The sequence below is a fragment of the Triticum dicoccoides genome, chromosome 7B (assembly GCF_002162155.2).
Source record: "Triticum dicoccoides isolate Atlit2015 ecotype Zavitan chromosome 7B, WEW_v2.0, whole genome shotgun sequence".
NCBI lineage: Eukaryota > Viridiplantae > Streptophyta > Magnoliopsida > Poales > Poaceae > Triticum > Triticum dicoccoides.
Genome location: NC_041393.1, coordinates 262,984,003 through 262,998,475, shown reverse-complemented (window position 1 = coordinate 262,998,475; position 14,473 = coordinate 262,984,003). Strand labels below are relative to the sequence as shown.

At 51.0% G+C, this 14,473-nt stretch overlaps 1 protein-coding gene and 1 pseudogene across 1 annotated transcript; one reads left to right on the top strand and one right to left on the bottom strand.

Annotated features, from left to right (window-relative positions):
- Nucleotides 1-513: 513 nt before the first annotated feature.
- Nucleotides 514-1,925, bottom strand: LOC119335306 (NEP1-interacting protein-like 1). The gene is made up of 3 exons (XM_037607444.1): nucleotides 1,625-1,925; nucleotides 1,335-1,513; nucleotides 514-1,206 (listed from the first exon to the last, which is right to left on the bottom strand). The coding sequence occupies exons 1-3, from the start codon at nucleotides 1,764-1,766 to the stop codon at nucleotides 823-825; spliced, it is 705 nt and encodes a 234-aa protein (XP_037463341.1). The 5' UTR covers nucleotides 1,767-1,925; the 3' UTR covers nucleotides 514-822.
- Nucleotides 1,926-7,264: 5,339 nt separating this feature from the next.
- The window catches only part of LOC119338860, a 34,889-nt pseudogene continuing 27,680 nt past the window's right edge, over nucleotides 7,265-14,473 (top strand).

Below are 14,473 nucleotides of genomic sequence, written 5' to 3'. Positions count from 1 at the left end.
GGCGCTCCAGCGTTAGAAATGGCTCGCTCCTCACCCGACGGCGTGGGGGCATGGCTAGTAGGCGGACCGGGAAGGGGGGGGTTGGAAAATGGCAGTGGCGGACAGACGGAGGAAAATGTGGATGGTAGGGTTCCGATGCCGCCGGTCGACTTAAATAGCCGGGCTAGGCATTACGCGGCCTGCCGGAGCGGCGCCACACAGCGACACCGGTCTGATGGAGGAGACGAGATTCAGACTGTTTGGTTTCCGAGCGTTTCCGCGTGGGACCCTGCTGTCAGTTCGACATGGCGGACGTGTCTGAACGCCCATATTTTGGCTGGATATGAGGGATGCCGCTCAGTCTGGGCATTTGAGACCTGTTTGAGGGGACGTTTAGATCAAAAAATCGTGACCGGTCAATGACCGGACGGGCCGCCGGGGCATTTGCTGTAGATGCTCTAACTTTGTATGTTCGGAGGGAGCAGGAGTACATACGATTTGGGAAGAAGCAACGAGAAATGACAAAAAGGGTAATAATCTAAACGCTGATGATTTTCTGTATAGATATTCGCAACCAGCCGCGCGTGTGGTGTAGCAATACAATCATAATTTCCGCAGAAATGAAGGCAACGAACAAGTCACGAAAGAACTTGTCGGCACAAGTGTCATGTCATGTCAGTCTCAACCCAACTAGTAGCTAACTACGTATAACAAATTAACGAACTTCCCGTATGTGCGTGCGCGTGCCGTACGTGCTAGCGCCACAGTCACACACGCGCGTAACACGTGTGTATATACGCTGGCTATGCACACATCGATCCTAACGAGCCGGGCACGCCAGGCCTAGACGGCGCGGCGGCACAGCGGGCACGACGCATGCCGGCAAAGCCACCCGTCTATGCACGACATGTGGAACGTGTGGCGGCACTCCGGCAGGCTCCGCGCCGCCTCGCCGGCCTCGAACTCCTGGAGGCACACGGAGCAGCCCCCGTCCTGCACGGCGGCTTGCTGCTCGGTGATCGTCGTCGCGGGGAGCTCGGCGATGGCGTCTGCAGCCATGCCTTTGAAGGAGGCGGAGCCCATGTCAAACATCTCGGAGAGCGTCGGCGGGCTGTCGCTGAACCCGTCGCCCGCGGCGTTCATCTGGCTGTCGACCGCGTTCTGCACTGCGGGGTCCACCTTCTCGCGCACCAGACGACCCGTCAGGAGGCTCCAGATCACGTCAAGCTGAAATGAATTAACAACGAATTGATGATTACTACTACTAAATAATTAGGTGAATACAATGATGATAATCAGAACCGCTGAATCGATGCTGCGCTAGTTAGTTGAGCAGGTTTGGTTCAGGCACGTACCACGTATAGGACGCTCCAGATGCCGCACTCGTCGGAGCGCCACATGGCCATGGACCTGTCGACAACCTCCATGGCCACCACGGCGCCGGAGATGGCGCCGATGCCCGCGCCGCGGACGAGACCGCTCTCCGTCGCCAGCCCGATCATCCCGCCCGTGATGGCTCCCAGAATCGTGCCCACTGCAACAACACCAAGTCGATCAGGAACAGTCGCACGATGGAGATGCCGAACACCCCGCCATGTCCACGGTGGAATGAAAACAAGAAAAAACATGCATGTATGCCACCGACCTGTGGCGAAGATGAAGGTGATCACGCCGCGGACGATCGAGCCGGCGACCCGAGCCGGTAGTCTGGATATGCTCCCCCCGGCCGCGTCCTCCTGGCCCGAGAAGAATGCTGATGTGTCGGCGCGAGCTACCGCTGCCTCCATTGTAGCCGGATCACCTGCTGCTGCGGATCGATCGGGTGTCGGATGAACAAATCAGACGAGGAGAATCCCGCTGCTGGTCGATGATCAGAGTTGTACAGCTGAATGAATGAATGAGGAAGGCTTATGTTGGTGAGATCGAGGATTTTGTAGATGATGCAGGAGGGCCAGATCTTATATAGTACTAGTACTACTCGTACGCACGCAGCGCGTTGATTAATTGGCCGAGGACTCGTGGCTAGCCCCAAAATGGATTAGCTAGCTAACTGGAGCGAGGACATGTTGGGTGCACCTGGCTTGCCAGCTCACCGTCTGCGACCACGGATTTTTCGTTTTCGGACAGCCTGGACCATTCATATGCGTCAGACATCCCACGTGGCGCGCGAAGTAGCTTGGCGTAGCAGCCTAGGTGACGGAACGTGTCCAGCGAAGAGAAAAAAGAGAGGCGGGAAACAAGGCAATCATCCATAAATGCTAACGGACCGAGCCCATCCGGCACGCGGATGATGGCAACGCGCCAGTTGCCAATGCCTTCACCCGCTCCATCTCTTAACGGCTAAGCTTCCCTCTTCGGGCACTACTCAACGCAACAGCTGCTTCCAAGCGAATTCCCAGACTTCTCCTCACTCCATGACTGCGTGACGGGTGCGGCCGTACGTGTTATGATGCCTACCCGTCAGCTAAGATTTTTCCATGGAGGCGACAAAAAGACCAGGAGAGGGACGGAGAAATATGGGTTCGCTTTTTCCTTCTCAACGGATGCGCGGAGCCCATTTTCGGAAATGAAAATGTGTTTTGACAGAGCATTTCCAACGGAGTATATCATACTCCCGGACGCGGACTTGGTGCTCACTGGTACCCGTGCACCCTATATATGAAAAAAAATTTAGTAATTCCAGAAAGTACAAAAAAATCTAATTTTTTTTGAAATCAAACATGATCAAGTATTGTATTCGTATAAAAAGTTTAGACAAGAAATGATTCATATTGACTTCACAGCAAAAAAGACAAGTTTATGACGACAATATAGCGTGTATAGTACTTGTATATAGCGTTTTTTGTTGAATCTTCGACCCAGGATGCAACGAAAGTCATTCTCTGACGAATCTTTTTATATGACTACAATACTTGATCATGTTTAATACTAAAAAAAATTAAAAAAATTTGAACTTTTTTGAATTACTTTTTTTTTTTGCATATAGGGTGCGCTGGTACCCAGGTTCTCCTTCATATTTTCCTCATACTCCCTCCATTTTCTAACTATAAGCATTTTGTTGGCCATACATCCACTTCGCGATCGAAAACTTGGTTTCACACATACCGCACAGGTTCGTGTTCGTTTTAAGTTTTCTATAGCCAAACTTACAATGATAGGCAATCATAGTTGATTTATTCATAAGTTGTTAAGTTTCGCTCTACAAAACATAAGGTGAACGGGAAGTTGGTGCGGTATGTACGAATCCAAGTTTCCCAATCGGGACACAGGTATGCGGCCCACGAAGTGTGTTCTTGCCTCCCCGTGTGTGAATTTCTCTATTGTCCCGTCGAAGTAAAGAAAAAAAAACGCATATTGTTTTTTGTGTTACGTATAATGATATCTATAAGTATAACGAACTTGTTTGAGAACTGATAGGTTTGTGTTCGTCAGAAACTTAAGGGACACCTCCGAGGGAGAGTTTGTGCCTTAGTATGGGCAATTTGGAACTGTGCAAATGATTGTTTGTGTTTTAATAGATTAAATACTCCACTTCCGATGGGGCAACGGGCGACTCCCCGGGCGACCGAGGCGGCGGCCGCCGGGGCGCTGTCCTCGGCTAGTGCACCTCGCCCGTGTGTTGGCGGCCGATTCTGGGCGCTGACCGGACCGGAAGAGGAGGATGCGGACGGGGACGGAGATGACCCGGCGGCCTCACCGCCGACGCCGACGCCGTCCGACCTGTTTTGCGGGTTTTTCAGTTTTGGTTATGACGAAGACGAGGTTGCCACAACGGTAGACGAGATCTTGCCGGTGGACGATCCGACGAGGGTTGGGCTTCATGCGGGCGAGAGGAAGGAGATGGTCCATCGTGTTGTTCACCGGAGAACGGCGGCGACGGCAATCAGGCCATGGAGGGTCCTCTACCGAAGGTTAGTCTTCCCAATCTTACTCTTTTTGATTTGGTTAGGCCAGATTCATGGATTACTGTTCAGAGGAAAAAGAAACCGGTGCGCCGGGCAAGTGCTTGCCGGACGCTAGCGGCGGCCGCGGCGGCATTGCCGGTTGGGCGACCGATCGAGATCTCGACGATGCGAGCGCATCGTTTGAAATAGCTCCTGGGCTGCGAGCTGGGAGCGCCTGGGGTCGGGCCGGTTCTAAGTGAACCGGGCCTGCATGTAGTTGGGCCGGATTTTGTTGGGTATGAGGCCCAGTATAACCCGATCGCTACTTCCCTTCCTCCAGTCGTCCCATGCACGTACAATCTCCGAGTCTGCTTGCCGTCACTGAGGGCTAGGGTTTCACGACGTGGCCGGACGGGGTTCTCTGATCGTGGTCCACGGCGGGCAAGGCGCATCCCCCCTCTCGGGGCCATGGCTGGCCGAGGAGTGGCGCCTCCAGGCAAGAGTGCCGCCGCGGGTGGGGCGGGCCGCAGAGGGCCAGCGCCGCCGCCAGGGGCTGGCCATGGCGGGAACGGCCCGCCGCCGGGAGCTGGCCGCGGTGGGAATGGCACGCTGCCGGGGACTGGCCGCGGTGGGGCTGCCCCGACTCCGGGCAGTGGTGGCCCTAGGCCGCTTGCGGCTAGCGGGGCGCCCGGGCTTGGCGCGGTCGGCCGCGGGTCTCATCTTTCGGGCTTTCGTCCACCAGCGCCGATGGTGGTGCCGCAGCCGGCGATGGGCCGGGGTGGTGTGAACCCTTGACCCCCGAAGCCGAGCCCTGCTTCGGCTGCTGCTGCGGGCAGGGGTGCCCTTGGTCCGAGGCCTCCACCCCCCGCAACTAGCATGCAACCTCGTCCGGCGACGCCTCACTCCAGCGCCAGGCCGCCTCACTTTGTCGCCCGGCAATCGCAAAATCGGGTTGCGCCGGTGCTGACGCAGGCACCGCCACCGCAAACTTCAGCTGCTGGAGTTGATACAGCTGCGCCTCGTGGTCAATGGGGCGATGACGGTTATGATTCCTATGGAGAGGGTCAACACCGGGGTTTCTTGTCCACGGGTGGTGGTTGGGGGTATGCATAGCAGAGCGATGGTTCGACTGAGAGGCCTTTCATGGATCCTACGGGAGGTTTTGTTGAGGGGGCGTCATGCCCGAGAAATCGACACCGCGGTGGTTTCCGCGGTCATCGTGGTGGTCGAGGAGGTCGAGGTGGCCGGTTTCATCCACGACAGCCTCATCCGACCATTGTGGTCGCGCAGACGGCCGCTGGTGGGGCTGCCGAGGAGTCTGGGTTGTCTGGCCAGGCTATGGAGGTGGTGACGGCGCTCACGGAGGTCGTGGTTCCTGGGACTATTGGCTTGGGGTCTGTGTCTGTGGAGGTGTTAGATAGGGCTCATTCGGACAGGGCGTCCAAGTGGGCGCGCAAGAAGGAAAAAAATGTTATGCTATCACTGTGGCGAGAAGGGCCATTTTATAGCTGAGTGTTTGGCAGTTTTATGCGATACTTGTGGCAAACCTGCCCATGATTTGGGGGAATGTCTGCTTTTGAGGGATCAGGCGCCGTCTCTTATGATGTATGGAGTGTACTGTGCTGAACTCATGTTCTTTGAGTCCCCGAATGAGAGGGAGGCTCCTGATGAGGCTCGGAGTATGACCACTGGGATTGTCAAAGTGACCACGGGAGATGTCTCTAAGACCCAGATTGTGCAGCGACTTTGGGAGCTAGCTCCAGGGGACTTCCATTGGGAGCTTGTCAGTCTTGAGGCAAACTTGTTTAGGGTTGAGTTCCCGTCGGTGGAGGATTTGCAGAGGCTGCTGAGTTTTGGGATGTGCAAAGTTTCCGGTACACATGGCATCCTCGAGTTCCATGAGTGGAAGTTGGTGGAACCTCAGGGTAAGCCTCTTACCCAGGCTTGGCTGCGTTTTTCTGGGGCTCCTTCGAAGCCTATGCAGGATGCTAGGGTCGTTGCTAGCTTGGGCATCATGGTGGGAAAAACTGAGCGAGTGGATATGGCCTTCACTAGAGCTCATGGGGTAGCTCGTCTACTGGTTAGTATTCTGGACATTGAGTTTGTATCTGATGTGGTCAAGTGGTCATATCGAGGTCAGATATATAGCCTTGGGATTGAGTTTGAGGATGAGAGCCTATTCGCCGAGGCAGCTACTGAGACTAATATTGATATGCACGAGGGTGATGATGACGCAGGAGCTAAGGAGAATCTAGTCGTTGATCCAGGACGAGAGTTGTCTAAGGGACAGGGGGTTGTTTCTCAGACGACCGGGGACAGGACGGTTCCACCCTCCTTGGTGCCCATGACCACTCTGAGGTTTGGGTCTATCGAGTCTGCTTCTGCACCCTCGAGACTGTGGTCAGAGAGTGGAGTCTTTCGAGGCTTTTGACCACACGTTACCAGCTTTGGAGTTTGAGGATGCTCCATGTCCGGTCCTTGGGACTTTTCCGTCCTCGGTCAGGGGAGATGAGGAGGAGGCACCCTCCCATGTTGTGGTTCCTTCTCATACCGAGGGTCCGGCCGTGGAGGGTTTTCCCTTGGGAGGGGGTCCGGGCCTGGTGTTCTCGGATCCCTCTTCTTCTGTCACGAGGACGGAGCTGCAGGTGGTGGTTCCGAGTTTTGAAGGGGGCTCGGGGCAGGTGACCTCGGCGCCCTCTTCTCCTATCACGCCGGACGAGGTTTCAATGATGGAGGCTCTATCTTCGGGAGGGGGTCCGGGGCAGGTGGCCTCGGCACCCTCTTCTCCTCTCGCTAGGACGGAGCTGCAGGCGGCAGTTCCGGTCCCTGGAGGGGGCTCTAGGCAGGTGGCCTCGGGGCCCTCTTCTCCTTCGGCGTCTAGGGTGGCTGGCCCTCAGTTGGCGCCGGTGAGCACCTATTGCCTGCGGGCGGGGGTGGGTGGGGAGCTCGGGCAGGCGGCCCAGGTTGCCCCATCAACCGGCTCAGTGTTGTCTCCCTGCCGTGGGGACCGACTAAGTGTTCGGGGGGAGGCAGGAGGCCCCTCCTCGGGCATCATCACTCGGGAGGAGGTGATAGCATTTGGCGGGATTCCGGACCCGGTTTCTGAGGGGCGACGGTCCAGCTGCCGTCTTCAGGACCATCTGGAGGTGGATGATATTCAGCAGCGATGCGTCATGAGGGCGGCCAAGCTTCGTGACGTTGAGGTCACTACTGGTATGTTGGTTAATACCTCTAATTCCATCTTGCATTTTTCGAACGATGAGATTGTTGATAATGCAAATTAATTAGGAATTTCACTAGGTAGTAATGAGGGTGAAATTTCAAATTTTGTTAATGATATACTGGATTTAGAGGCCGAGCAGGCTTTAGAAATGATACATAACTTAGCAGCGGTCAAACCCATGAATGATTCAGATATTGATGCTTTGGGGGTTCGGGTGCTGGATAATTTTTGTGTGGATCTTGCTAATCCCCTCTCTGAGCCTGATGAGGAGGATGAGAGTTTGGAGAATGCTGTTGTAAGACTTCCTGTGCCTGGTTGTGAGGACTTGCTGGAGAGTAAGATCAGTCCTAAACGCAAATGGAAGCGGAAGATTTACCCGACGTCTGCAGTGCGTAGGAGTGCTAGGATCCGCACGGCTAAAAAATTCCATGACGGGATATGAAAGGAATCTTTTGGAATAGCAGAGGTCTCAAAGACTTGGCTAAAAGAAGGTTTCTTGCAGAAGCGTCTATCGAGCATAGGTTGGATTTTATTGCATTGTCGGAAACTAGTAGATCTAACTTCTCGCCACAATTTCTCAATACTTTATCGGGTGGTATTGATTTCGAGTGGCACTGTTTGCCACCGCGCGGAAGATCGGGTGGGATCTTACTCGGTGTTAGATGCGAGTCTCTTGAAGTCCGAAGTGTGGTCATGGGAGACTTTGCTGTTAAGTTTAGGGTGCGGTCGAAGGCAGATGGGTTTGATTGGGCTCTGGTGGTGGTTTATGGTGCTGCTCAGCCAGAGTTCAAACCAGATTTCTTGGCAGATCTAGTTAGGATTTGCGGCTCTGAACAGCTCCCAATCCTGTTGGGGGGGATTTAACATCATTAGGGGGCGTGATGAGAAGGATAATGATAACTTTGACGGGAGATGGTCGTTCATGTTTAACACTATCATTGAAAGCTTGGATCTGAGAGAGATTGAGCTTTCGGGTAGGAAGTTTACCTGGGCTAACGCGATGCCAAACCCAACCTTTGAAAAGTTGGATCGTGTTTTGGCAAGTGTGGAATGGGAACAGAAGTTTCCCTTTGTAACTGTTCAGGCACTCTCTCGCGGTATATCTGACCACACGCCTTTATTTCTTGACTCTGGTGAGGCCTCTCACCTGGGCAACAAAAATGTTTTCTCGTTCGAGATTGCTTGGTTTGAAAGAGAAGGCTTCCTTGATCTCGTAGCCAGAGAGTGGGCTAAGGATGCAGGAGGTAGGACTGCGCTTGAGCGCTGGCAGAATAAGATTAGGCACCTGAGAAGTTTCCTACGTGGGTGGGCTAAGCATCTTAGCGGGATTTATAAGGTTGAAAAGGAACGGCTACTTACCCTTATTCAGTCCTTAGATGTAAAAGCAGAAACCATGGTTCTGCCTGCCGTAGAGCTTCATGCCAAGCTTGACGCTGAGATGAGGCTGAAAGAACTTCTTCGTGAAGAAGAATTAAAGTGGGCTCTGTGGGCCAAGGTCCGAAGAGTTGTCCAGGGGGACGCGAACACTCAATTCTTCCACATGATCGCAAATGGAAAACACGGGAAGAAGAGGATTTTTCAGCTTGAATAAGATGAAGGAATGATTATCGGTCAGGAGAACCTAAAATTATACATTACTAAGTATTACAAGAAGTTGTTTGGACCCCCAGAGGATAACTGTGTGTCTCTGGATGAGTCTAGGGTTGAGGATGTGCCTCAACTTACTGCTGTTGAGAATGATATTTTAGCCGCTCCTTTTTTGAAAAGGAGGTGTTCGAGGCCATTTCGCAGATGAAAAATAATAAGGCTCCCGGCCCGGATGGATTCCCGGCTGAGTTTTATAAGAAGTGATGGCATATTATTAAAGGGGACCTGTTGCCGATGTTCCATGATTTGTTCTCGGGACAGCTTCAGCTATTTCAGCTAAATTTTGGCACCATAACCCTGCTTCCTAAGAAAACAGAGGCTGTCAGAATCGAGCAATTCGGGCCCATTTGTCTTCTCAATGTTAGTTTCAAAATTTTTACCAAGGTCGGGATGATTAAGCTCACACAGATTGCGCATGCTATGGTGCAGCCTACTCAAACTGCTTTCATGCCGGACAGGAACATCCTTGAAGGGGTTGTGGTCCTTCATGAAACGCTCCATGAGATTCACACGAAAAAACTTGATGGAGTTATTTTCAAGGTGGATTTCGAGAAGGCGTATGACAAAGTCAAATGGCGTTCCTTCAACACGCCTTACGCATGAAGGGTTTTAATGAAGCTTGGCGACGCCAAGTAGAATCTTTCACGCAAAAAGGGAGTGTTGGAATTAAAGTGAATGACGATATAGGTCATTATTTTCAGACACACAAGTGTTGGAAATATGCCCTAGAGGCAATAATAAATTAGTTATTATTATATTTCCTTGTTCATGATAATCGTTTATTATCCATGCTATAATTGTATTGATAGGAAGCTCAGATACATGTGTGCATACATAGACAACACCATGTCCCTAGTAAGCCTCTAGTTGACTAGCTCGTTGATCAATAGATGGTTACGGTTTCCTGACCAAGGACATTGGATGTCATTGATAACGGGATCACATCATTAGGAGAATGATGTGATGGACAAGACCCAATCCTAAGCCTAGCACAAAGATCGTAGTTCATATGCTAAAGCTTTTCTAATGTCAAGTATCATTTCCTTAGACCATGAGATTGTGCAACTCCCGGATACCGTAGGAATGCTTTGGGTGTACCAAACATCACAACATAACTGGGTGGCTATAAAGGTGCACTACAGGTATCTCCGAAAGTGTCTGTTGGGTTGGCACGAATCGAGACTGGGATTTGTCACTCCGTGTAAACGGAGAGGTATCTCTGGGCCCACTCGGTAGGACATCATCATAATGTGCACAACGTGACCAAGGGTTTGATCACGGGATGATGTGTTACGGAACGAGTAAAGAGACTTGCCGGTAACGAGATTGAACAAGGTATCGGCATACCGATGATCGAATCTCGGGCAAGTACAATACCGTTAGACAAAGGGAATTGTATACGGGATCGATTGAGTCCTTGACATCGTGGTTCATCCGATGAGATCATCATGGAACATGTGGGAGCCAACATGGGTATCCAGATCCCGCTGTTGGTTATTGACCGGAGAACGTCTCGGTCATGTCTGCATGGTTCCCGAACCCATAGGGTCTACACACTTAAGGTTCGATGACGCTAGGGTTATAAAGGAAGTTTGTATGTGGTTACCGAATGTTGTTCGTGTTGGGGAATGTTGCAGAAAATTAAAAAATTTCCTACGGTTTCACCAAGATCCATCTATGAGTTCATCTAAGCAACGAGTCAAGGGAGTGAGTTTGCATCTACATACCACTTGTAGATCGCGTACGGAAGCGTTAGATGGAACGGTGATGATGGAGTCGTACTCGCCGTGATTCAGATCACCGGAGATCCTAGCGCCGAACGGACGGCACGTCCGCGTTCAACACACGTACAGTGCATGTGACGTCTCCTCCTTCTTGATCCAGTAAGGGGGAAGGAGAGGTTGATGATGATGGCTCTAGCAGCAGCACAACGGCGTGGTGGTGGTGGAACAGCAGCACTCCGGCAGGGCTTCGCCAAGCACGCGACGGAGGAGGAAGAGGTGTAGCAGGAGGAGGGGGCGCCAGGACTTCAGGGTTCAGCTGCCCCTCTCCCCTCCCTTTATATAGGCCCCCAGGGGGGCGCCGGCCCTGGGAGATCCAATCTCCCAAGGGGGCGGCGGCCAAGGGGGGAGGAGTGCCCCCCAAGGCATGTGGTGCGCCCCCCCACCCTAGGGTTTCAACCCAAGGCGCAGGGGGTGGGCCTGGGGGGTGCACCAGCCCACTATGGGCTGGATCCCCTCCCACTTCAGCCCATGGGGCCCTCCGGGATGGGTGGCCCCACCCGGTGGACCCCTCCGGTGGTCCCGGTACAATACCGGGTGACCCCGAAACTTTCCCGATGGCCGAAATACCACTTCCTATATATAATTCTTTACCTCCGGACCATTCCGAAACTCCTCGTGACGTCCGGGATCTCATCCGGGACTCCGAACAACATTCGGTATACTGCATACTCATATTCATACAACCCTAGCATCACCGAACCTTAAGTGTGTAGACCATACGGGTTCGGGAGACACGTAGACATGACCGAGATGGCTCTCGGGCAATAACCAACAGCGGGATCTAGATACCCATGTTGGCTCCCACATGCTCCTCGATGATCTCATCGGATGAACCACGATGTCGAGGATTCGAACAACCCCGTATACAATTCCCTTTGTCATTCGGTACGTTACATGCCCGAGACTCGATCGTCGGTATCCCAATACCTCGTTCAGTCTCGTTACCGGCAAGTCACTTTACTCGTACCGTAATGCATGATCCCGTGACCAAACACTTGGTCACTTTAAGCTCATTATGATGATGCATTACCGAGTGGGCCCAGAGATACCTCTCCGTCATATGGAGTGACAAATCCAAGTCTCGATCCGTGTCAACCCAACAGACGCTTTCGGAGATACCTGTAGTGCACCTTTATAGTCACCCAGTTACGTTGTGACGTTTGGTACACCCAAAGCACTCCTACGGTATCAGGGAGTTACACGATCTCATGGTCTAAGGAAGAGATACTTGACATTGAAAAAGCTCTAGCAAAACGAACTACACGATCTTGTGCTATGCTTAGGATTGGGTCTTGTCCATCACATCATTCTCCTAATGATGTGATCCCGTTGTCAATGACATCTAATGTCCATAGTCAGGAAACCATGACTATCTGTTGACCAACGAGCTAGTCAACTAGAGGCTCACTAGGGACATGTTATGGTCTATGTATTCACACGTGTATTACGATTTCCGGATAATACAATTATAGCATGAATAAAAGACAATTATCATGAACAAGGAAATATAATAATAATGCTTTTATTATTGCCTCTAGGGCATATTTCCAACAGTCTCCCACTTGCACTAGAGTCAATAATCTAGTTACATTGTGATGAATCGAACACCCATAGAGTTCTGGTGTTGATCATGTTTTGCTCGCGAGAGAGGTTTAGTCAACGGATCTGCGACATTCAGATCCGTATGTACTTTGCAAATATCTATGTCTCCATCTTGAACATTTTCACGGATGGAGTTGAAACGACGCTTGATGTGCCTGGTCTTCTTGTGAAACCTGGGCTCCTTGGCAAGGGCAATAGCTCTAGTGTTATCACAGAAGAGTTTGATCGGCCCCAACGCATTGGGTATGACTCCTAGGTCGGTGATGAACTCCTTCACCCAAATTGCTTCATGCGCTGCCTCCGAGGCTGCCATGTATTCCGCTTCACATGTAGATCCCGCCACGACGCTCTGCTTGCAGCTGCACCAGCTTACCGCTCCACCATTCAACATATACACGTATCCGGTTTGTGACTTAGAGTCATCCAGATCTGTGTCGAAGCTAGCGTCGACGTAACCCTTTACGACGAGCTCTTCGTCACCTCCATAAATGAGAAACATGTCCTTCGTCCTTTTCAGGTACTTTAGGATATTCTTGACCGCTGTCCAGTGTTCCTTGCCGGGATTACTTTGGTACCTTCCTACCAAACTTACGGCAAGGTTTACATCAGGTCTGGTACACAGCATGGCATACATAATAGATCCTATGGCTAAGGCATAGGGGATGACGCTCATCTCTTCTTTATCTTTTGTCGTGGTCGGGCATTGAGCCGAGCTCAATCTCACACCTTGCAATACAGGCAAGAACCCCTTCTTGGACTGATCCATTTTGAACTTCTTCAAAATCTTATCAAGGTATGTGCTTTGTGAAAGACCTATGAGGCGTCTCGATCTATCTCCATAGATCTTGATGCCTAATATATAAGCAGCTTCTCCAAGGTCCTTCATTGAAAAACACTTATTCAAGTAGGCCTTAATGCTGTCCAAGAATTCTATATCATTTCCCATCAAAAGTATGTCATCTACATATAATATGAGAAATGCTATAGAGCTCCCACTCACTTTTTTGTAAACGCAGGCTTCTCCGTAAGTCTGCATAAACCCAAACGCTTTGATCATCTCATCAAAGCGAATGCTCCAACTCCGAGATGCTTGCACCAGCCCATAAATGGATCGCTGGAGCTTGCATACTTTGTTAGCATTCTTAGGATCGACAAAACCCTCCGGCTGCATCATATACAGTTCTTCCTTAAGATGCCCGTTAAGGAATGCCGTTTTGACGTCCATCTGCCATATCTCATAATCATAGTATGCGGCAATTGCTAACATGATTCGGACGGACTTAAGCTTCGCTACGGGAGAGAAAGTCTCATCGTAGTCAATCACTTGAACTTGCCGATAACCCTTAGCGACAAGTCGAGCTTTATAGATGGTGACATTACCATCCGCGTCCGTCTTCTTCTTAAAGATCCATTTGTTTTCTATCGCTCGCCGATCATCGGGCAAGTCAGTCAAAGTCCATACTTTGTTTTCATACATGGATTCTATCTCGGATTTCATGGCTTCTAGCCATTTGTTGGAATCTGGGCCCGCCATTGCTTCTTCATAGTTCGAAGGTTCACCGTTGTCTAACAACATGATTTCCAGGACAGGGTTGCCGTACCACTCTGGTGCGGAACGTGTCCTTGTGGACCTATGAAGTTCAGTAGCAACTTGATCCGAAGTACCTTGATCATCATCATCATTTTCCTCTTCAGTTGGTGTAGGCATCACAGGAACATTTTCCTGAGCTGCACTACTTTCCCCTTCAGGAGGTAGTACTTCATCGAGTTCTACTTTCCTCCCACTTACTTCTTTCGAGAGAAACTCCTTTTCCAGAAAGGATCCGTTCTTGGCAACAAAGATCTTGCCCTCGGATCTTAAGTAGAAGGTATACCCAATGGTTTCTTTAGGGTATCCTATGAAGACGCATTTTTCCGACTTGGGTTTGAGCTTTTCAGGTTGAAGTTTCTTGACATAAGCATCACATCCCCAAACTTTTAGAAACGACAGCTTAGGTTTCTTCCCAAACCATAATTCATACGGTGTCGTCTCAACGGATTTAGACGGTGCCCTATTTAAAGTGAATGTAGCTGTCTCTAGAGCGTATCCCCAAAATGATAGTGGTAAATCGGTAAGAGACATCATAGATCGCACCATATCTAATAGAGTGCGATTACGACGTTCGGACACACCGTTTCGCTGAGGTGTTCCAGGCGGCGTGAGTTGTGAAACGATTCCACATTTTCTTAAGTGTGTAGCAAATTCGTGACTTAAATATTCTCCTCCATGATCCGATCGCAAGAATTTTATCTTTCGGTCACGTTGATTCTCTACTTCATTCTGAAATTCCTTGAACTTTTCAAAGGTCTCAGAC

Bases quoted from the DNA above. Each gene is read 5' to 3' on its own strand.
- LOC119335306 (XM_037607444.1), bottom strand. From the start codon at position 1,766: ATGGAGGCAGCGGTAGCTCGCGCCGACACATCAGCATTCTTCTCGGGC. The intron at 1,514-1,624 runs GTCGGTGGCATA...GTGTTGTTGCAG, and splicing joins CACCTTCATCTTCGCCACAG to TGGGCACGATTCTGGGAGCC. The intron at 1,207-1,334 runs GTACGTGCCTGA...AATTCATTTCAG, and splicing joins TCTGGAGCGTCCTATACGTG to CTTGACGTGATCTGGAGCCT.